At 47.1% G+C, this 22,812-nt stretch overlaps 1 protein-coding gene and 1 non-coding gene across 2 annotated transcripts in view; both read left to right on the forward strand.

Annotated features, from left to right (window-relative positions):
• vars1 (valyl-tRNA synthetase 1) overlaps positions 1 to 22,812 on the forward strand; it is a 24,051-nt gene continuing 1,239 nt past the window's right edge. Inside the window, exons 1-28 of the mRNA XM_056601308.1 lie at positions 1 to 107; positions 519 to 871; positions 1,122 to 1,265; positions 1,360 to 1,648; positions 1,736 to 1,851; positions 3,272 to 3,347; positions 3,579 to 3,679; positions 5,214 to 5,341; positions 6,158 to 6,322; positions 6,820 to 6,901; positions 6,994 to 7,113; positions 7,463 to 7,571; positions 8,150 to 8,329; positions 9,170 to 9,294; positions 10,655 to 10,758; positions 13,771 to 13,929; positions 14,318 to 14,408; positions 14,688 to 14,793; positions 14,984 to 15,054; positions 15,837 to 15,962; positions 16,056 to 16,160; positions 16,794 to 16,941; positions 17,135 to 17,262; positions 17,415 to 17,570; positions 18,204 to 18,428; positions 18,672 to 18,783; positions 21,055 to 21,230; positions 22,593 to 22,742. Of these exons, the coding sequence (XP_056457283.1) occupies positions 521 to 871; positions 1,122 to 1,265; positions 1,360 to 1,648; positions 1,736 to 1,851; positions 3,272 to 3,347; positions 3,579 to 3,679; positions 5,214 to 5,341; positions 6,158 to 6,322; positions 6,820 to 6,901; positions 6,994 to 7,113; positions 7,463 to 7,571; positions 8,150 to 8,329; positions 9,170 to 9,294; positions 10,655 to 10,758; positions 13,771 to 13,929; positions 14,318 to 14,408; positions 14,688 to 14,793; positions 14,984 to 15,054; positions 15,837 to 15,962; positions 16,056 to 16,160; positions 16,794 to 16,941; positions 17,135 to 17,262; positions 17,415 to 17,570; positions 18,204 to 18,428; positions 18,672 to 18,783; positions 21,055 to 21,230; positions 22,593 to 22,742 (3,843 nt within the window). The 5' untranslated portion in view covers positions 1 to 107; positions 519 to 520. The remainder of the gene's footprint in view (positions 108 to 518; positions 872 to 1,121; positions 1,266 to 1,359; positions 1,649 to 1,735; positions 1,852 to 3,271; positions 3,348 to 3,578; positions 3,680 to 5,213; positions 5,342 to 6,157; positions 6,323 to 6,819; positions 6,902 to 6,993; positions 7,114 to 7,462; positions 7,572 to 8,149; positions 8,330 to 9,169; positions 9,295 to 10,654; positions 10,759 to 13,770; positions 13,930 to 14,317; positions 14,409 to 14,687; positions 14,794 to 14,983; positions 15,055 to 15,836; positions 15,963 to 16,055; positions 16,161 to 16,793; positions 16,942 to 17,134; positions 17,263 to 17,414; positions 17,571 to 18,203; positions 18,429 to 18,671; positions 18,784 to 21,054; positions 21,231 to 22,592; positions 22,743 to 22,812) is intronic.
• On the forward strand, positions 5,474 to 5,612 carry LOC130392661 (small nucleolar RNA SNORA16B/SNORA16A family). The gene has a single exon (XR_008897047.1). It is a non-coding gene; the product is annotated as a small nucleolar RNA SNORA16B/SNORA16A family (small nucleolar RNA).

A 22,812-nucleotide genomic window follows, 5' to 3' on the forward strand; every position in this document is an offset into this window, starting at 1 on the left:
CCGGAACCCTTTTCCACCAATTGCATCAGACACCGGAGCGGCTGTAGGGAACACATGCACGCTCCCCCCTAGTGCTAAGCTGACGTCTCATTCTCTTTCATTCAAAGGTAAAATATTGTATGTGTGAATTGTTTATAACGTGTACAATGTATAACGATTCCCGTTATAACCCGAAATTATTATACGTGCTTTATGAAAGTATGTGGAGAAGAAGTTTATGTTTAGTTGTGTTAGTAACTGAGTAACTGCAACCTGCGACGACTTACTGCACTGCAACTTTTGAGGATTTAGCGTTGGCTGATATAGCTAGCTGGATAGGCAATGCTTTGTCATGTTGTTGTTTTTTATCAATAATACTCGTGTGTAAAATGTATGTGTCGTCTTTACTCGATTCCTCCGATACCTTTGACAGATATCATAAAGATGACATTAGATCTCAGTCAGTTATATGTTACACGTGTACTTGTTGTTGACACTGTTTACCTAACCACTTAACCGGTCACTGTTATTTCCACCAGGGATGGCCTCTCTCTATGTGTCCCCCCACCCTGACGACTTCAGGAGTCTACAGGCTCTGATCGCGGCGGAGTTTTGCTCCCCTTCACGCCCCCGTACCGTCACAGAGCAGCCCCCGGCGGCCCTAAACGCCCGCTCCAGGCCCACCTTGGTGCTTGGGGCCGGGGTGGACTCGGTGCTCTCTGGGTCCAGCGCCGTGTCCTGGTACCTAGCCTCTCAGGGGAAGAGGGTTGGCCTGGACGAGAAGCAGCAGAGCCAGGTTTGGCAGTGGCTCAGCTTCGCAGACAATGAGCTCACCCCGGTTTCCTGTGCTGTTGTCTTCCCGCTGTTGGGGGTCACCGCTCCGGATAAGAAGGTGAGACGAGGATACCCCCAAGATCTCTTCATATATACTCCTTGATCCCATTCATTGATGTCCCCATCCTAAAAAAACACACTTTGTTTATCTGGATCCATTTTGAAATCCACGGAAGTTCCATCATGTCACCATTTTGCCCTTAACACTTTTGACTTCAAACATGGCTGCTCTCTGCTATGGAGCAGAGAGCAGCCATGTTTGAAGGCCAGAGTTGCTCTGCTCCATTGACTAAAGCATTGTCCTCCAGCTCCAGCAGAGTTCCCGGACGGAGCTGCTGCGTGTGCTGAAGGTTCTGGACAAGGCCCTGGAGCCCAGGACCTTCCTGGTGGGGGAGAGCTTGACGCTGGCAGACATCGCTGTCACGGCCGCCCTCTTGCTGCCCTATAAATACGTGAGTGGCGTTGGTTAAGCCGTGCCAATGATTCACCCTGCCTGGAGGAGCGTTCTGTTGGCTCATCATCTGTGAATGTCTGCTTGCTTGTTAGGCGCTGGAGCCGTCCGACAGAAAGGTTCTGAACAACGTGACCCGCTGGTTCCTGACCTGCATCAACCAGCCACAGTTCCTCCAGGTCCTGGGGGAGTTCAGCCTTTGTGAGAAGATGGTTCCTGTCACCCCCACGGCCAATGCACCTGCTAAGATGAATGCACCTGCCAAGGCCAGCGCTGCCGCCGTCTGCCCACAGGCGACGAAGGCTGCTGCGGCTCCTAAGGCGACCAAGGCTGCTGCTGCTCCTCAGGAAGCCGGTGATGTTAAAGATGATGCTGCTGCTAATGGTAAGGGCTGGCTTCCCTCTTGATGCCGTTTCCTAAATATGCTGGGATCACAGTGTAATCAGGACCCATTGATCTTTGATCATTCAGGACCACCGAAGACAGAGGCCCAGCTAAAGAAGGAGGCAAAGAAGAAGGAGAAGTTGGACAAATTCCAGCAGAAGAAGGACATGGAAGAGAAGAAGAAGAAGCTGCCAACAACAGAGGTAACGACCTCAGGCCAATATGGAATTCCAGATATGAGCTACAGAAAGCCATCAGAGATGCCCAAAGAGCCTACAGGGACAAGTGTGATACTACCACAGCTCTGACCCAGACGCATGTGGTGTGGCTTAGGATCCATCACCGACTACAAAGGGAGGAATTTCCTCAGAGAGTGCACCCTCCAGTTAGCGGGGGTATTCACATCTATATTAAAGGGAAACTTCACCCATTTCCATTAAGCTTTGTATCGTTAGAAACCCACTCATATTTTTGAATGGTCATGCATAATTCCCTTATTTTCTGGAGAGACTGGAGAGATCCGTATCGATCTCCAACACTTCCTGTTTAAGATGACGCAATATGACGATTTTTGCGTAGAAGTAAATAAATAGGAAGTGTAAGAGGGGAGGATTCTCGTAAGACTACAAGCACTAGTCCCACTCCCCCATAGGAGGTGGGACCCACTGACGCTACAGACCTATTGGAGCAGGGACTTCACCAGCAGAAACTAACATCCACAGCGTCTGAAGCTAGAAAACAGAGGCTGTTGATAAAACTGAAGTACAATGGCGGAAGGTACTGGATCTGACATAGAAGATGGGGATTTTGAAGATCTGATGCTCGAATGAGATGTTCGTGGCTACCTCTACGAGCCGCAATATAGCGACGAGCAGCTGAAGCTGATAGAGGAACAGGAAGCGGCTGCGGCTGCTACAGCCGATAGGCGGAGATCTAGATCAGCGGGAGTGGCCAGCGAAGCTGTGCATCGTGGTGCATGGTGGGAGTTGTTGTCTTCAATCCACAAGCGCCAAAAAGTCACTTTCTGCCTTTTCTCGGTCAAGACGGCACCATATTAGAATTTTATTTTATTATTCGACTACATATATGACCCAATTTCAATGCATATTCATGCCTCCACCGGTGAAATGCTCCTTTAAGCCTCTCGCTGAACCTTGTCTGCAGTCCCCACATGCTTCAAACTGACCCCCATTGTCTCCATACCAAAGACTGATGATGACCTGTAGCAATGACATCCATCATCATGAAGTCTTCCAGCGTCCTTATGACAGCACACATCTGTGTGTTTCCTTACACCTTAGACCCCCTCACTTTGCAAACTGCCCCAACTAGACCTGCGGACGACGCCATCGCCCAGGCAGTACACACTGCCCTCTCCCGCCACGTACGTGAGGATGTTGAGCATAGACGACAGCTCGGCATTCAACACAATTGTGCCCGCCAAGCTCATAAAGAAGGAGCAGACCCATTAATAGTGTTATGAGCAGCTCTCGTGTTTCTCCTAAGTTGACACTTCCGTGATAAATGTCATGTATAGTAATTAATGACCAAGTTACGTAAACATAATGGCATGGTCGTTTGTTTAGGTGGGCTAACACTCGCTCTCCTCGTTCTTCCCTTCAGAAAAAGGCCAAACCGGAAAAGAAGGAGATTGGAGTGATAGCGTACAACACCCCTACCCCAGCCGGGGAAAAGAAAGGTGATCCGTTAATCCTAAGGGTCTATTTTTGTCTTCTCTTTCTTTTGAGCTTTCATTTTCTCTGATTAATTATCAGGGAAAGTGCAGGGTGTGTGTGTGTGTGTGTGTGTGTGTGTGTGTGTGTGTGTGTGTGTGTGTGTGTGTGTGTGTGTGTGTGTGTGTGTGTGTGTGTGTGTGTGTGTGTGTGTGTGTGTGTGTGTGTGTGACTGACGCCTCCATCTCCCCCACCAGATGTGGTCAGCCCCCTGCCCGACGCCTACAGCCCCCAGTACGTGGAGGCGGCCTGGTACCCCTGGTGGGAGAAGCAGGGTTTTTTCAAGCCAGAGTATGGGGTAAGACGCTGCTCAACTGTCCCTGTGTTGACATTAGGGGTGTGCACGTGTACACGTGTAACCGGTTAGTAAATCATAACCGTTTGGGAAAAATAAGTAAACAAAAACCGTAAAAAAAACAAAAAATGCTGCGTCATTGTTTCAAAGGGAATCGCGACGGTCCATACTTTCAACATAGTTTACATATTTATAATTCGAAATTCGTCCCAGCCTTTATACCACAGATACTCTAGGGTCTATAGCATATAACCGCTTTTTCTGATTACAGTTTAATGTAACAGTAAGCTGACAACATCCTAATTAACACCGCAACTGCAAATTAACAGAGATAACAGAGATAACCATGGCAACCGGTCAAACAAATGTTCTTTTTAGAATGATGCTCGATCATTCTGCTCGAGCATCCACCGTGTTGATAAACAAATAATCCCCCTAAAGCGCGACTGCGGTTCACTTTTAAAAAAAAAAGTACCTTTTTTCATTAACAAAAAATAACGGTATTGAACATTGTACACGAAAAAACGGGTTGTGTAACCGTTTACAATTTTTTGTAACCGGTCACACCCCTAGTTGACATACAAGTTGTGAAAGTGAAAGTAAAAGAGTTATTTTTGTTACATAGTCATGGGACTCTAGCCTGACTAGTCAATTTGCAAAGGCATTTTAGTCTGGAGCTTCTGTTCATTTTTCGACTTACAAGGGCCGTTATCTACGGGTGTGGACCAAAACAAATCAGAGCCACGCAACTGGTGTCATATCAGCAGCAGCCATCTTGGTTGTTTAGGAAAATGCCTCCATCTTGCTCCCATAGGGCCCTCCTCCATACGCCCATCGTATTAAACCCACCCGTAGTAGATAAACGGTTGTGATTGGGATCGGCCCAACCCCGACTAGGTCTGCCAGGCCAGAAGTATATGCCATAGCAAATAAACATAACCTCGCAGATCTGTCTGATGCTCAGGCAAATGGGACTCTACACGTGGAACAGCATGGAAGCATATCTGCTGTGCAATAAATGCATAAATACGATGACGATGACAAATGTAGGTTGTAGGGATACACCAGCAGAGGAAAAGACATGCACACGTACAAGAAAATCTGGTTTATAATGGGATGGTGCCATATGATGTTCAACACCCCAGAATGTTGCCAGGATGTTCCCAATAGTCTCTAAAGTCTTGTCTTCCTGTTGATACTTGTGTATAATCCATGAATTATTTAGTCATGATGCCTACAGTGAACCCCAGAGTGTACCCCAGAGCGGTTCTTCTGAAAGTCAAACCACAACAGTAGAATAGACCGTTATTCGCCCTGAGGGGGGATTTGTCCTGCGCATCGGGGTCGGCAAACCGGAAAGTGCAATAAAACATTGAGGACACAAAAAGAAACGACAATCCCCATGATGGCTCAGTGTCTCTCAGCCCTTATGTCCTCCCCGCTGTGTGATCCTGTGCATGTCACCTATGTGACGGGCAGCAGAGGAGTGAAAGGGAAACCCGTTGAAGGGACTGAGATCTGTGTCCTGGTTGTGCAGAGGAAGAGCATCGGGGAGCCCAACCCCCGGGGAGTGTTCATGATGTGCATCCCTCCGCCCAACGTGACGGGATCTCTTCACCTGGGCCACGCTCTGACCAACGCCATTCAGGACAGCCTCACCAGATGGTAACACACCTTTTACCTGAGAACAATGAAGAAGCATGTGTTTTTACATTGGATCTTTCATTTAGTCAATCAAGTGTATTTATACAGCCCCTAATTACAATTGTAATGATTAAAGTCATGTTAATCGGAAAGCCAGGCCCCCATCGAAGCCACCCCTGCTTGTTTTGGTAGCGACGGGCGGTCAACAGGATGCCAACATGATAACTTTCACCGACGGTCGCTGTTCAGTCAGTAAATGACTGTTTCTGCAACATTAAGGGAAAGGATAACTTCTCATTTCTAAATGAGCCAAATAGTAAATGTAACACGCTTTATCCAAATCAACGTAATTTGAACTTTATTTATCCAACGCATTTAAATGTAAAATCTATTTTGCATGAGTGGCCTAAACAGCCCTTGCACATGAGCTTTATGGCTCCTCTCAGCACTTTACTTTATTTATTTAACTTATTTAACAATTATATTCTGCACTACCTCCATGGTCATACTGGTACTTTCTTGTATTGTTGTTCTGTCTTGTCCCTTTGTTCTGTTCTATGTTCTATTTGTTATGCTCCAGCCTGCATGGAGAATACCATTCAAAATTCCTAGTACCTGTGTACATGGCGAAATAAAGAAATTGAATTGATCAATACCGGGATTCATAGATTCTGCATTGGTGGACCCCAGTGGGGAATCAATCCGTAACCCCTGCCAGTGCTAATGCCTTGCTGCTCTAGTTGAGCCACATACTCTTTGAGCTAGACATTACGTTCTGTACACGTGTTGGGGTCTGAGCATTGCGTCTGAACACGGTTTATTTCTGGCGGTCTCCAGGCACCGGATGCGCGGTGAGACCACCCTGTGGAACCCGGGCTGCGACCACGCCGGCATCGCCACCCAGGTGGTGGTGGAGAAGAAGCTGAAGAGGGAGAGGGGCATGACCCGCCACGACCTGGGCCGGGAGGGCTTCATCGAGGAGGTCTGGAAGTGGAAGAACGAGTGAGTAGACCGAGTGGAGGACTTATTCTAGGGATCTAACGCTCTTGGAGGATTGCTTTGTGGGACCATCCTGACCTCGCGAGTCCACATTCAATTTCTCTCTGATCCGTCTGGCCTCGAGCCCGTTGAAAGACTCCCAAAGTACAGAAATGAGAGGAGGAAACGGCCCTCATGGTAGGGAGCCTCTTGTTCATGACAGTAAAGGAGCTGTCCAAACAATGACGGCGTCAAAGGAAACTATCAATCGTTGGAGCAATCAAAACAGTTTTTGCATGAAATAGGCTGCATTAGCTTATGTTTTAATGTTAACACATTAAAGGGGTGATATTAAGCCTCAGACAATCTATAATATAATCGTGATCGTTCATTAAAGATAACTCTTTCTTGAAATCATCAATACACTCTTCTCATATGGTACATATTGTTCCAACAACCTCTCTAAGTCTGGAAAGTGCAGCTCTTAGTAATCCGTCACATGGCTCTTTTAATTCATCAAGGAAGGGCGACCGCATCTACCACCAGCTGAAGAAGCTGGGTTCCTCTCTGGACTGGGACAGAGCCTGCTTCACCATGGACACCGTAAGCATCTCACTGTGTGTTTGAGACTTGAAGCCCGGCCCTGTAGAAACGTCCGCCACACAACACACTGTTCCTGTGATCCACCTCTACAGAAACTGTCCTACGCGGTGCAGGAGGCCTTCATCCGTATGCACGAGGAAGGCGTGATCTACAGGAGCAAGAGGCTGGTCAACTGGTCGTGCACGCTCAACTCGGCCATCTCCGACATCGAGGTGGGGGACGGGGATGCGTTGAACATCGTGCATTGAGCCCCTTTCACAGGAAAGGCCTTCAATTCAATTCCCATTTCTTCTTCCCTCTAAGGGCCATTAACCTCGGCGGTTAATTCAACCGCGAGAAAGGAAGACCACTTACAGTTCATCCACATCTAACATTTTTCATTTTAGAGTCCAAAAGTGCAAGAAAGACTTTTGAAAACAGTTTTAAACCAAATGGGATTAGTTGAGCCGCATCAACCGATTGCCTTCCCCCATGGTGGGGACCCGGCAGTGTGCTCCCTGGCGGTGTTGGGACCAGTGTGTTGGTGCTGGGTACATCCTGACAGCGATGGGTGTGTTTCAGGTGGATAAGAAGGAGCTGACGGGCCGCACGCTGCTGCCCGTGCCAGGCTACAAGGACAAGGTGGAGTTCGGAGTGATGGCCTGCTTCGCCTACAAGGTGGACGGCTCTGGTGAGCGAGGGCACACTTCCTCAGAGCAGCACTCAACCAAACCAGTGGCTGACACCCAATAGACCCTCTTTCACCGAGGCCTCGTCGTAGGACCCACACTGGTGTTTGCTCATAATACACATTTTGAATTTATAACACACTCAAGTGAAGATGGTTCTAGTGAACGGGACCTGGTACATTAAAACAGCAGACCCTTTGTTAGTGGTATGAGCGATACCTGGGTTTGTCCTAAAATGACCCTTCTGAAAAGACTTCTGCACTTGTTTAGTTTCTCTCTATACTGTAACTATCAACACAATCCCAGTCAATATCATTGATTTTATCTGGAGTTTATATATAGTCGATCATGTTCTGTAGGGTACTGTCAGCTCCCCTTCTGCAAATAATGTTTACAATTTGCATTTGAAATTAATTTCTACCACAAACACGTATTGTGTGTCTGTTTATTTTCTTCTGCACCCTAATATATTGGATGTATATTTTTCTTATTTCCGACATGCAAGCCTACCTCTGCTGCCTGTGACACATGATGTTCCTGTCTGGGAAGGGTACACTGAGTAACCCTGTCCTCCCCCCAGATGAGGAGGTGGTCGTGGCCACCACCCGTCTGGAGACCATGTTGGGGGACTCTGCGGTGGCCGTCCACCCCCAGGACCCCCGCTACCAACACCTCCGGGGGAAGTCTGTGCTGCACCCCTTCTGCGACCGCAAGATGCCCGTCGTCTTTGATGACTTTGTGGACATGAACTTTGGAACAGGTGGGCCAGCTTCATAGAATAAGGTCATTGGAAACCCGGCAGGATAGGGACTCTCTCTGCAATGCTCTTTGGTTTCTATCCTGGCCTTTCAAGTTTATTTTTGTTGAAGTATTGAAGAGTGTACATTCATATGCATAAACCCACCGTAGACCTTTCAACAGAGAAGAACCGCCCTCTCTCGACGAGTTAATACACATTCTGAAATGGAACTCCTTTTGTAACAACATAAGTCGATGGTTTCGTCATGATATGAACCAATACATTATTTCGGCTCGGAGACACCATCATAATCATCTTCTTCTTCTGGAGTATGTCTTCTGGAAGACAGCTTCTACGTGGCCTCCGCTACAAGTAGCTAAGAGTAGTTGCAAGGTTGCATGCTCCTCAGCCATAAAAATGTCTTCAAAAACGACCGCAGCGCTAGCGTTAGCGTTACTTCAGCTCAGCGTCGAAGGCCTCACCATCGCCAAGACCGACATCCTCGAACTTCCTCAAACAAAAGAACAATGTGACGGTGCTTCTACTGCAGGAGACCCTTGCTGAAAACAAGAACATCCTGCTTAAACAGCTATCTTCTTATGAAGGCAGTGTCTTTAAGGAAGTGACATGATTTGGGAATCGGAGAAGCGGAACAGTCTGGTTTCTGTCGGTAGTCTTCGTAGTATGGCTCGTTACCCCCTTTGAGCAGGCTTTGGTTGCATCTGGGTAAACCTTCTGTATGGAGAGCACAAGAGGCAGAACACATTGCTCTGATGGAGAAACTGTATTTTGGGTGGAGCCCTGTGGTTGGTGAACTGGTTGGAACCACGCGGCTCACTGTGGCCTCTGTTCTGTCCCCAGGTGCCGTGAAGATCACCCCAGCCCATGACCACAACGACTACGAGGTGGGAGAGAGACACAAGCTGGACTTCCTCAACATCCTGGACGAGAACGGCCTGCTCATCAACGTGCCCGCTCCCTTCCTGGTGCGTCTTCTCTCCAGTGCGTCTCTGTGCGTATTTGAACTGGGGATGCAAGAAGTACCAACCGTAATCGCAACACGGTCTAAATCACAGCTGTACTCTGTCATTTTTTTGCACCAATGTGGGGGAAAAAAGGGACAATGGAGTTGAGCTTCTATCAGTGATCTGTATCATGCGTGTTACACCCACACCAGAGCTCCAATGGCCACTCAGTCTTCTGACCTGCTCCTTACACTTATTAACACAGCAATTTAAATGTTTTATTTATTGGGCAAATATTGAAACGAGAGATGTATTCAGTTGAATTCTGTTTACGTTAGGCTATTGTTCAAGGGCAGGGTACTTTGTGATTCACCAATTGTGTAGAAATATTGAAAGATCGATGGCTCATTAGAGGAGTGCTGCTGCCCCATCGTCTCCTGGGCAGGTATACACCGTTGGACACACGGGACTCTTGTCTTTAGTTCACTGAGTCACATCGCTGTAGTTCAGAGCATGGATATCCTATATCTTTCTAACCTTAAAATAGTGAATTTCAAACTGCATATGCTGCTATTGAGATGTGAGATAGGTTTTTGTGCATCACAACAGTAGCATACATTGCTAAGGAATCTTTCAGTTTTGATGTCTGGACGTTCCTGGCTTTATTGTGTCTGTTAACCACTTAAAGTTGGTTAACAGACAGATTTTAGTCAATCAAACCATGAATGATGGTCACGGGCAACTGTCAACCGCCAAAATATGGATCAATATAATATCTAATGAAATATAGAATTTCTATAGGATTGAGAAAAATTAAGATGGCTGAGCCCTCGGATGTACTCGAATATTCGTTTTTTTCAGTAGTATTCAAATCTCAATTCAGTATTCTGATATTCGTTTTGTTTTGTTTTTATGTTACTGCAATATTTAGGTACTGCCGTTAGAAGTCTAGGTTACATTTCGTCTGAATATACCAGTGATAAAACATATATGAAGGCCGCTGGACGCCAAGAACGCTTCACATCAACGCTCCAGTAGCGGCAATCAGAATGACCAAATATGGGCTGACGAAACAAGCCATCGTTCATTTATTTGGGATGTTCAAACGTTATCCAAATATTCCCGTAGCACTTTGACAGCAGGCAGTGAAATAAACGCACTATGAATGGGCTTTTTTTTCTTTCATTTTCTTTCCAATGAATATTGCGATATTCGTTTGGAAACCAAACAAAGCCTGAAATGATGTGCTTGGGCCAGCCATAAAAATGACTCCACAAGGAGTATCGGTTCCAATGCCCTTGAAATCGATTATGATTTGCTTGACGAGAACCCTCCTCTTCGAGCACTGACCCGGTACTCTACTTGGTTCTTTGCCCTCCAGGGAATGAAGCGTTTTGAGGCCAGGAAGGCGGTGCTGCAGGCCCTTAAGGACAGGGGGCTCTTCAAGGAGATCAAGGACCACCCCATGGTGGTACCAGTCTGCAGGTAACGTGTGTGTGTGTGTGTGTGTGTGTGTGTGTGTGTGTGTGTGTGTGTGTGTGTGTGTGTGTGTGTGTGTGTGTGTGTGTGTGTGTGTGTGTGTGTGTGTGTGTGTGTGTGTGTGTGTGTGTGTGTGTGTGTGTGTGTGTGTGTGTGTGTGTGTGTCAGTCACACATTCTGAATCAAAGAAATACAAGGGTTTTATGTTTGAAGGCTACTGGGCAGGAGAGTCTAGTCAGTGGTTAGTGTCACTCCACACCGACCGGTTCAACATGTTTATCAAAGAGTGGGCCACCCAATTTTAATAAATAGCTAAAGGCATCCGCTAAAAGCCCCCAAATGGTACTACATCGGGTATAACCTGAGCGCCGCTGCAGTTAGTGCAACCTGAATGAGGAATCGCTCTAAGATAATTCACACTTGCTGAGCTGATTGATTTGAATGAACTTCACAGTGGGGAAAACACAGAATATGGCATTTTCAAAGTAATGAATACAGTTAAACATGCAACTGCCAAAATTATATTTACTTCTAGCAATTAATCCACTGTTCAAATACTGCGGTAATTACTGTCTTCTTTGATGAATCGCTCTCTCAGTTTATGGCCTATCAGCAAGAGGCAGTTCTACTTTCATCCCACCAATTATCAAAAGGCTTTTTTCTTCGTCTCTGAACTGGAGGTTGGAGGAAATGAGGGTTCACCGGAATACATTTGGAGCCTGGCCTTTAGTGAAGGAAACCTTTTCAAGCTGTGCACACAATATTTGCGTCCCTGCACGCTATCTGCAGTAGAAAATACCATATTGCCTAGGATCTTGTATGGTAATTTAGACTTCATGGCCTTTTTGGGAATGGAAAGCTTGTAATACCACTCATAAATTACATTACATAATGGGTGACATTCTAGACTTTTGACTCGCTAAGGCGCAGCAAACACGGGCCCATGTAGATACTGATCCGACCCTGGGGAAAACATCAATCAGTCCCCTTTCCCCATATCTCATATTCCCTTCTGCCATTGATAGCAGGCCCGTTTCCCTCACCTCACTGGTGGTTTAATCTTCTGAGTAGATGATCAAAATCCTAATTATCTATTCATGTAAGCTGGTCCTGGAGCCCTTAAACATGCATATCGCTCTGCAGTAGGGACAGACGACGGTAGTGCTTTTAAACTCTACATATGCTTCTGGAGGGTTGTGAAACACATACAAGAGTTCTTTGCTTATTTTTGTTCTCCATTTAATAAAAATCCACTCCTAAATCCTGTCGGACAGAAAGAGCAGCTTTGATTGCACTCAGAACTTCTTCCATGGTCTTTGGATTTCCTAAAGGGCAGATCTCAAAGGGTATATGTAGGCAACACTGTCAGAGATGTGGTTTACCTCTACTGGCACACCACAGGGCTGTGCTGTGGCCTTTGCTATATATTTTACACACAGACTGATGCCGCAGCAGGTACCCTGGACCCTGTGATTAAGTTTAAGGAGAACACTGCTGTGGTCAGCTTATTGAAGCAGGATCAAGTCGAGCGTGGTCCAGTTCCAAAGGACTTTGTCAACTTGTGTAAGGCTCACATCCAAGACCAAAGAACTGATCCTAGATTTGATACGGGATGCTTTACCGCGCACTCTATAGGATCAGAGGAGAGGAGGGTGAGGGGGTGATGGATTATGAGGGTCTTGGACTTCTAATGGATCATAAACTCATTTGTGCTGATGCTCTATTTAAGAAGAACAGCTCATTTGATTTGTAAATGTCTATTTTTTTTTTGTTCTCTTTCATTGAGAGCATCCTTTGATGTTGTATTGTATGAGACAATGGACGTTTCAAAATCACTCACAAGAACAAATTGTGAAGACCTGTGTGGAAATCCTGGGGGATAAGCAGGCTGACTTGCACCGCCTGTACCTGACCAGGCTGACGGTGAAGGCAGAGAAGGTCTCCAGGATACACCCATCAACTCTCAATTGAGCTCCAGCCCCTCCCGTCTAGTTGGAGGTGTAGATTCCCCTATGATCAGAAACAACCGAGCAACATTTTTAATTTAATCCCCTGGTAATTACTCCTTAAACAAGATGACGTAGCCATGGAGAGTCTGGGGAATGACATGGAATATCGGTCTGGGATGTGGAATATATGGATCAGGGGATTTGGAGTATAGACAAGGGGATCTTAAATATATGGGCTTGCGGGAGTGGAATCCATGGCCTATGGGAAGTGGAATCCACAGGAGATGCGCAGTACACTCGATGTACATTTTCTATCACAATTGTTGGAACACAGTTATTGAGTGCACTTAAAATGCCCACCTGGCCTGTGTTGTTATTTAAGATGGATGCTATGCAGGCTCTGCTGAATGAACAAATGGAGGCTGAAATAACACTGTGGTCTGCTTCGTGCCTAGCACTGGCCAAATAATGATTTTGTCCCAGATGCTGTATTTGTATCTTTGACTCTGTTCGCTGTTTACTTGTTTAATGTGTACCGGTACTCGTTAACATGCTAGTAGGACCATGTGTCTGCCAGGACTCCTGACAAAATCCAAACAGGTCCAACGCTCCTTAGTGGTGTCTTTGACTACCTCAGATCAGAGGACCAAACCATGATATTTATATTCGCAAATTCCAATGACTATACTAGGAGTGGAAAATTGGTCTGGAATCGACGTAAGAATAATTGTACTTTCTGGCCCAACATAAATATATGACATTTATTATTAGGTATTCTCAGAGTATCTGTGGATACCTTTTTGTTATTACAGGAACTATTAATAATTAACATTATTCTTGCTGTGGTTATTATTAAAGAATCAAATGAATTATCATTCATTTTCAGTGTCTTACTGTGTAGCAGCCTGTTGAAATGGATGAAAAGTGGAGAATGAATGAATGAATTAAGGAAAGAACAAGATGAGTTGAATAGGGACGGTGTTGAAGCCGAACCCCTCGAACTGTTCCTCCATCCCCTGGTGTTCTGTGTGACGCCTCCTTACCCCATGCCGGTTTGTCCCCTGGACAGCCGCTCCAAGGACATCGTGGAGCCCCTGCTGAAGCCCCAGTGGTACGTGAGCTGTGCGGAGATGGGCAAGGACGCGGCGGACGCCGTTCGGAACGGACAGCTGAAGATCATCCCCGACCACCACCTCAAGACCTGGTTCAACTGGCTGGACAACATCAGGTGAGCCCAGGACTGCATGGAGCTTTAATAAAAGATTTAAGAGCACACCGTGAAAGAGACTCTGGAAGTGTTTCGAGGGGAGAGTGCTCTGTTAATATTTCGAAGTAAAAACTTCTCCTTGACCAGTTGTTGTAAAGTCTACCAGCCCAAAAATGTGCGGTGTTTGTCAGGTTAACATTAAGCTAGATTTACCATCATGAGCTTCTGAATAAATGCAAAGTGAGCCAGTTGTTTATTTATTTTTATTAAGAGACATATATTCTACCACAACTCTCAGACTACTTGCGGTGACAAGTCGGCAGAACATGGTCCCATTCTACCTTTTTAGACAGCTCTGAAGTTCTCCTATTGATCCCACGTGTCTGCTGCATCGCCTTGTCCCCAACAGGGACTGGTGCATCTCTCGCCAGCTGTGGTGGGGCCATCGCATCCCTGCCTACTTTGTCACCGTGGACGACCCCTCCGTCAAACCAGGACAGGTGATTCCCCTCCTCTCAGCATATTTAGAGTCAGTCTATCCACTTATCCTTGACAGGGAGGCTCATCAAAAGCATTCATTTAATCATCAGTGAACATTTATGGATACACATTTTGTAGAAACATTCAGTATCTCTACAAAGAATATCAATCCTTACTAATAATACCAACAACAAACCTGTGACCGGAGCAGCTTTGGGAGTGGGCAGATAAATGCTTTACCAATTGGATCTCACCGTCTCGGGCTGTATTTCTTATGTCTTGGTCTGCATCCTTTTTAGGACATGGATGGACATTACTGGGTGAGTGGGAGGACAGAAGAGGAGGCCATGGAAAAGGCCACGAAACGCTTCAACGTGACCGCCGACAAAATCCATCTGAGGCAGGGTAAGGCATTGTCTTGAATGAGGTGTTATTCTATCCACAGCGGCAGGATAGTGCCAGGGCCGGGCGGGGGGTCCCCTCCGGACCACCCACTCACCAATAAAGCTATTTCACTCATCCAAAGTCACTTTAGATAAAAGCTTGTTGTAAGATACCATTCTGAGTGATGGGAGTGGTTCTCTCTGTGCTGCAGACGAGGACGTGCTGGACACCTGGTTCTCCTCCGGTATCTTCCCCTTCTCCATCTTTGGATGGCCCAACGAAGTAAGAGGGGAGCCATCTGTCGTCTGATCATTGATTGACACATTATGCTGATCACCGACATTAAATAGCTCATTATCCTTTTTGAATATCCAATAGTTGTTTTAATATCCCAGATTAAATGTCCTTCATGGTAAACTACTGCAAACATCTTTCAGATGTATAGTGATCCATATGGAGTTGCTCTCCTATTTAACTGGGTTGAGTGATGTTTTGATATCAGCCGTGGCATTTGAAACTACTAATGGTGCACTCAAGTAAACAAAAGAAAACAAATGTCATTTCATGCTTAATGCTGATCAATTCATCAGTCTGATTCCCCCCCCCCCCCTTCCCGCCTTAGTTTATAGATTTTGTTATGATGTTGACGGCATGGCTCTTTTGAAAGGGATCCTAAATCTGACGTTTAGTCATTAAACAGACACAATTAACCAAAGCCAGGCGGAGGATTATAAACACACACAATTGATGTAACAGCTAGTCTGCAACTAAACTGGTAAAGTACAAATATATGTATCTGTACATTCATTCATATTCGTATATATTTACATGTTTACACCGTTCATAATTGCTTATAAAATGTGCTGTAAGTTTTTGCAAAGAGAGCAGAAAAGAGTGGAAGAGAACACTATATAAACAAAATAACAAAATAATTGCCCTGATTAGTCTTAGAAATCAGCATGAGGCGTCTGAAATTTTTCATGAAGGACAAAAAGAAAAGAAAATTGTACTGAACTGTGTGCATATACATTCTTCAATTAAATGTGTGTGTTCTCTCCCTACAGACCCAGGACCTTAATGTGTTCTACCCCGGCACCCTGCTGGAGACGGGCCATGACATCCTGTTCTTCTGGGTGGCCCGCATGGTCATGATGGGCCTCAAGCTCACCGGCAAGCTGCCCTTCAAGGAGGTGCGCATGACCACGACGTAACACATGCATCCGGGCGGCCTCTGATTGGCTGATCTCTGGTCGAGTGACATGGCTGTTCCCCTCCCCCTCCAGGTGTACCTGCACGCGGTGGTGAGGGACGCCCACGGCAGGAAGATGAGCAAGTCCCTGGGCAATGTCATCGACCCCCTGGATGTCATCACAGGGATCTCCCTGGAGGTGAGAGAGAGAGAAACTCAGTCTCCTTGGGAAAGTGGTGGGGAAGGGGGGGGGGGGGGGGTTGTGTTTTAATGGCCTCCACAGACTTGTGCACTCCTGTTCCTCCTGAGGGTAAGGACCTTATGTAAGCTATATTAGGCAGCTGCGCCCACCTCCCCAGCACTTTATTGAGCCCATCAATCTGCCAGTCAGCCGTAGTGCGCGCCGGTCCTCACACGGAGCCGTTTCGCCCTCTGGAGGGCGCTGAAGGACTGGTGTTATGGTGCTGATGCTAAAGCTAGTGTGTGTGTGTGTGTGTGTGTGTGTGTGTGTGTGTGTGTGTGTGTGTGTGTGTGTGTGTGTGTGTGTGTGTGTGTGTGTGTGTGTGTGTGTGTGTGTGTGTGTGTGTGTGTGTGTGTGTGTGTGTGTGTGTGTGTGTGTGTGTTGCACTCACATTATTAATGACCAGAACCCTCATTAAAAAAAAATGGGTGTCCCTGAAATCGACTCCCAAAAGAAAGTGATCACAAGGGAGAAAAAAATCTCACTACAAATGATTAATAATGAGGGTGACAAAAAACTCTTTCAAAGCCTTTGCTTCTTCTCTCCTCCTTCTCTGTCATCTACCATCTGTCTCCCTCCGTCCGTCCCCAGGGGCTCCACGACCAGCTGAAGGACAGCAACCTGGATCCTCTGGAGGTGGAGAAAGCCAAGAACGGCCAGAAGTACGACTACCCCAGCGGCATCCCCGAGTGCGGCACAGACGCCCTGCGCTTCGCCCTCTGCGCCTACACCAGCCAAGGTGAGGACGCTCCACCTTGTTCCTCACCCGCCTGCCATCCGCCATCGCAATTGCCTCTCCTGTTGTTATTGTTATTACGCCATTTATTATTAACAGCAGATGTGTCAGGTAAATGACTGATCTGTCTGGCTCTCGCTCGCTCTCGCTCGCTCTCTCTCTCTCTCTCGCTCCCTCTTTCATCTCCTCCCAACAGGCAGGGATATCAACCTGGATGTCAACCGTATCCTTGGTTACCGCCACTTCTGCAACAAACTGTGGAACGCTGTGAAGTTCGCCATGAAGACTCTCGGCGACAACTTTGTACCTTGGGAGAAAGCCCAGGTAAGGGCTGAGGGAAGCGCGGAAGTGGAGCCATCTCCTGCCACTTTCCTCTGAAGACCCGACCCCCCGTTTGGCACTCATTTTACACTCATTCGTGCTCGAGTGATAAGGCTTGTCCATCATGTGCTGACTGGTTGTGCCTCCGGACACAGCTGAGCGGGGAGGAGAGTGCGGTGGACCGCTGGATCCTGTCCCGGCTGGCGGCGGCGGTGGGAAGCTGCACCGCAGGCTTCCAGGCCTACGACTTCCCCGGCATCACAACGGCCATCTACTCCTTCTGGCTGTATGAGCTCTGTGACGTCTACCTGGTGAGGACCCGCGTGTGCCCGGGATAATGCCGCGTGACTCTTTGATTCATTCATATTAACCAGTAAACACATCGTTACTTATTTATTTTCGTTTCATTTAGCAGGCCTAAGTAGTTGTCGTCAACGGATACAGAGGACTTTAATGATCCCGGAGGACAGGCATATAAAATGTTCTTAATGGGCAGGCTGTGATGATACGTCTTCCTCGAGGATGCCTGCAGGAACACTGCAGACACTGGCCCTGTTTACACTATACTAAAACCGCCTCAGAATTTGTAATTTAATTTGTGTCTGGATAAAAAGTATTTTCAAATGGAAGGCACGACCGCCTCAAACTGTTTATATTTATACACACACACACACACACACACACACACACACACACACACACACACACACACACACACACACACACACACACACACACACACACACACACACACACACACACACACACACACACACACACACACACACACACACACACACACACACACACACACACTTCCCCCAAGATCCTTACCACACCAAACCCCTTCCCGAGATAAACCCAGAAGACCAGCTCACTGCAGCCGATCCACGCTTGCATAAGACGTCCTCACCACCCCTTCCTCCTCCTCTCTTCCCCTGCAGGAGAGCGTGAAGCCGGTGTTCAGTGACGCAGAGGCCGACGGCGCCGCCCAGCGTCGGGCGCTGGTGTGCAGGCAGACCCTGTACACCTGCCTGGAGGTGGGCCTGCGCCTGCTGGCCCCCATCATGCCCTTCGTCACCGAGGAGCTCTTCCAGAGGCTGCCCCGGAGACTTCCACGGGACAGCCCCGCCAGCATCTCCGTGACGCCCTACCCCGAGACAGACGAGGTAGGGAGAGAATGGAGAGGCACCGGTTGGCTGGAAGTCCGATTCCTTTGTTTACTTCTTTGTTGGATTAAAACTCCGGGGAGCAGTGGCGCTTCTCAAATAGGGGAAACATATTGCCTGCTCCTTAGCTGTGACGGATTGGTTTTTGCCGGTCCTTTGAGTGTTCTGTGGAGCACATTGCTTCCCTGCCAGAGTGGGTAGTTTGTTGGCCTGAATTGAGTTGTTGTGTCATTGCGGTTGCAGTTCTGCTGGCAGAGTGACGAGGTGGACCGCCAGATGGAGTTTGTAATGACCGTCGTCAAGACCATTCGCTCCCTCAGGGCCGACTACAATCTGACCAGAACCCGCGCTGACTGTAAGCACGCACTCACATGCACACGTGTGCACACTAGCACACACACACACACACCCCTCTTTATATTAGTTTTGCGATGCCTTCAAAGAGGAACTTAACCCACTTACACTTTTGTGTGCAAGTTAATATTTTATTGGATAATTCTGGCCCTCAAAATTCATTATTTTGAAGTGACTGGTTTAATTATAATACTGTCCTAACGAAGGCACAAGGGGTTGGCCGCTGGCCTCGTCTGTAAAACATTAACAATTAACCTTGCGATCGTTAAGCTCTGTTAATCCATCGCTGAAGTCGCTCTGATGGATAATGGACAGAAAAACACAAAGGTAGACCAGAAAGCAATCTTCAGTTGTTCCTACAGGAGTTAATATCTCCGAGTTTACTGGAGGATTAATGGTAAGGCAGTGGAAGGCACACTTTGCTTCAGCCCAGACAGGTCTGTCTGGGCTGAAGGCAGGGGGAGACTGTTGAGCCGGAGAGAGGCCAAGCATCTCTATGAAGGAGCCACATGGTTTAGCAGCTGTGAGTGGGAATGCAGTGGAGACACTGAGACAGAGCTCTGCATAAAACTGGTCTCCCCGGGAGGAGGGGGAGGAGGAGGGGGAGGAGGGGAGGATTAGAAGTGGGTCATTACACAAGTGGAACCATATTGACTCACGTCTGGGGTTTGGCAGTAAGCATGTGAGTGACCTTGCTTTTCGGGATGGGGGGGGAGTGGATTCATGTGAGTAGCAGGATTCTTTGCTTCCACAATTTGTGGAAATAGGGTTAAGCCAGAAAACGTGTAATCTTAGTGATCATATTAATGTTACTGTCCTACAGATGGCACTAGAGTGTATTTGCCTCACGTTAAACTAGTTTGGTTCTGTTCAGCCACATTTGGATAAGAAGGCAGGGAGATCAGTGAGGGAGCTGTAGAACCTGAAAGCTAACGCCCAAAGATCAAACTGCCCACAAAAAGTCAGATCGCAAGTTCAAAAGATTCACAATGCATATCTTTTAACACTTGAATCGTTATCATGAGATCCCTGGCGACTCCCGTATGGAAGTAAATCTGTGCCATCGGATTTTGAAAATAAAAAGCAATTGAGCATTTCCTATTGTAGGATACTGTGTAAAATGCTGTTTAGAATTAACGTTTGTATCAAGAAAGAAAGAACCAACGAGATCTTATTCCCGCTCTCCTTGCTCGACCACGATCTAGCATCTAGGATCGATTGCTCTTCCTTGGGTCCCCGGATGTTAACACTGAATTTCATACATTGAATTTTGCATGTGACTTTGCTATGTTGAATTTTGGGATGTTGAAAATATTTCAGTTGAATTTTTTTACATTGAAAAATAAATATAATAAAATAAAAATTATTTGTTTAAAATTTAAAGAGTTCAATTCAGAGGCAGAAAATCCAGATAGGTTATTTCAGTACATAAATATTCAGTGCTTAGAATTCAATGGCTTTTTATTTAAAAAATCCGATGGCACAGATTTACTTACTTTTGGACAGAAGTATATACTCCAGGCACAATGCAAAAACAACATGGGATTGCTTCTAAAATGGTAAGTCTGCAGAAAAGGAATGTAATGGATATAATCAGATATCCGTTATTATCCAGAAAAATCTGAGGTGGGAGTTGAACACTTTGGCAAGGCACTACATCCTGGAATGCACACAGGCAGGATCGTCAGTCCTATTTGTAACGGTTACGCGAGGCAAACACACATTATGTCTCCCATAAATTATGCATTACTTCTTGTATTACATCAAGATTCAATTATAGTCACAGAATCTTTTAGAAGCTTTGCGCTGAGATATTGTACACTTACAATGTGAATAAGGGAATGGACGCATTGGTTTCTTTGAATGTGATGCCATAATACTCCATCCTTATTGACGCCGTAGCAAGACATAATCTAATGTGATCTGATGTTTAACCAGCCCCATGGCTGGCTGCCCGCTGCACGGCAGGGCTCTCTGGTTTCTAAGCTGACCGGATAGGGGCGGCAGAGGTGTCGGATGGCCAGCAGGGGGCGCTCATCCCTCCGGCCTTGGTATTATCCCAAATGCCTCGGGACGGAGACGGGGGACTCTGTCCTGTCTGAGAGCACCCTCTGCCACATGAGGCATTAAACCCGGGTCCTGTTTATGTCCGCTGACTTTCATCTCGGGACGCAGAGTGGGATCGAGTGGCTTGAAAGAAGCACTTTATCAATGCATTCGATTTTAAAACCTGTTTTTTCCTCCGTGTTATCGTTCCCTCCCCCTCCCCCAGGCTACCTCCAGTGCATAGACCCTGCGACGGCGTCCCTGGTGCAGAAGTACAGCCTGCAGATCCAGACCCTGTCCTCCTCCCAGACGGTCCACGCCGTGCCCGCCGACCAGGCCGTCCCCGAGGGCTGCGCCGTGGCCATCGCCTCGGACCGCTGCACCGTCAACCTGGCGCTCAAGGTGGGCGGCGGCGCCCTCCTCTCCCCAGTGGCACTCAGAGGGGGTTATTATGAAGCCCAATGGGCTTGAGCCGCCTGTCCTGTTTGTGGCCGCTGCTAAGTGGCGGTACTCAAGCGAAAATGGAAACGCAGAGAACCTTTTTGAGGGATATTTATCGCCAAGGTCGGGTGAATAAACTGCCTGCCTCTGGTGTCCATCCATGCCTCTCCTCCCAGGAACTCGTGCATGCAGACAGAAAGTGTGCAGCCTGTCCTGGTTGATACTGGAGCTTTCCCAAACAGAGTGATGTGTCACAGGGAACGCACAGCGCAATGAGCTCGCAGTCGGGGCCTAGGAAAAAAATTACTATATCAAATGAAGAGGGTCATTTCTTGGGCAATCGGAACAAAAACGACTCAAATAAGTAGTCTTCCTCCATTCATGTTGGGTGACTAACGCCGGACAATGTGATGTCTGAGTCATCCTCTTTTCTGTGTGTTCCCGCTACCAGAGTCTCCATATCATGAATACTTCTTATATTACCTATGCACTGAAGCTTCAAGGGAGACCTCCCTGGCAATAAGCCTGTGCAGCATCATTAACTTTCTTCTCTCTGCCTTTCACTGAGGGGGCACAGGCATCCAATTCAAACACCCAGACTGTCATCCGATTGCACACCCTCTCCATCAAATCTTTAATCTCTTCTGTCTGGATGCTCCTGCATCGAATCGAGCCATCATCATTTTGTTGTGTATTAGATGGCGAGCAGTGGCGATTAATTAGAATTGATACCGGATGCAGCGCTATACTTTTATGTCCTCTTGCCCGGTGGCGTTCATTATGAGAGGTCTGCTCCATAACATATTTCATAGGCTGTTCACTTCCTGTGTTCTTCAAAGCGCTACATTTACTACTTAGTTATATAGCAGAGGCGTTTAGTGTGTGTGTGTGTGTGTGTGTGTGTGTGTGTGTGTGTGTGTGTGTGTGTGTGTGTGTGTGTGTGTGTGTGTGTGTGTGTGTGTGTGTGTGTGTGTGTGTGTGTTCAAAAGCGTAGCATGGTGCCAACAGGGCCAAGGTCTGCTATGTTCCTCTCGGCATCCTCGAGGAAGACTCATTACCAGCGCCTCCCCATTAAGTACATTATATATGCATGTCCTTCATCACATCTCGCTGGTATTTCTAAGAACGTGCGTGTTGACACAAAGTAGGTAGGGCATTAGGCTTCTTACTCGTGGATCCGTAGAAGGTGTAGGCTACCTTGGGTATCGAACCCAGTACCTCTTGCGCTGGAAGCATAACGTTGCGCTGGAACCTTAGCTAGTACTCCCTTCTGATCTCCCCTTGGCCCTGAATATATCTGTGGTGTTTGGCGTCCCACTCCAGGGGCTCATCGACGTGGAGAAGGAGGTGGCCAAGCTCGGCACCAAGAAGGGAGAGCTGGAGAAACAGATGGAGAAGCTGAAGGAGAAGATGGCCAAGAACGACTACAAGGAGAAGGTTCCAGTCAAGGTCCAGGAGCAGGATGCTGAGAAGGTGAGGGAGATAAGGAATGAATTCTAGTGGGCCTTTAGGAATTAATACATAAGGGAGTGAGTCAGGGCAG

Source organism: Gadus chalcogrammus, chromosome 11 (genome assembly GCF_026213295.1).
Source record: "Gadus chalcogrammus isolate NIFS_2021 chromosome 11, NIFS_Gcha_1.0, whole genome shotgun sequence".
In the NCBI taxonomy this organism is placed as follows: domain Eukaryota; kingdom Metazoa; phylum Chordata; class Actinopteri; order Gadiformes; family Gadidae; genus Gadus; species Gadus chalcogrammus.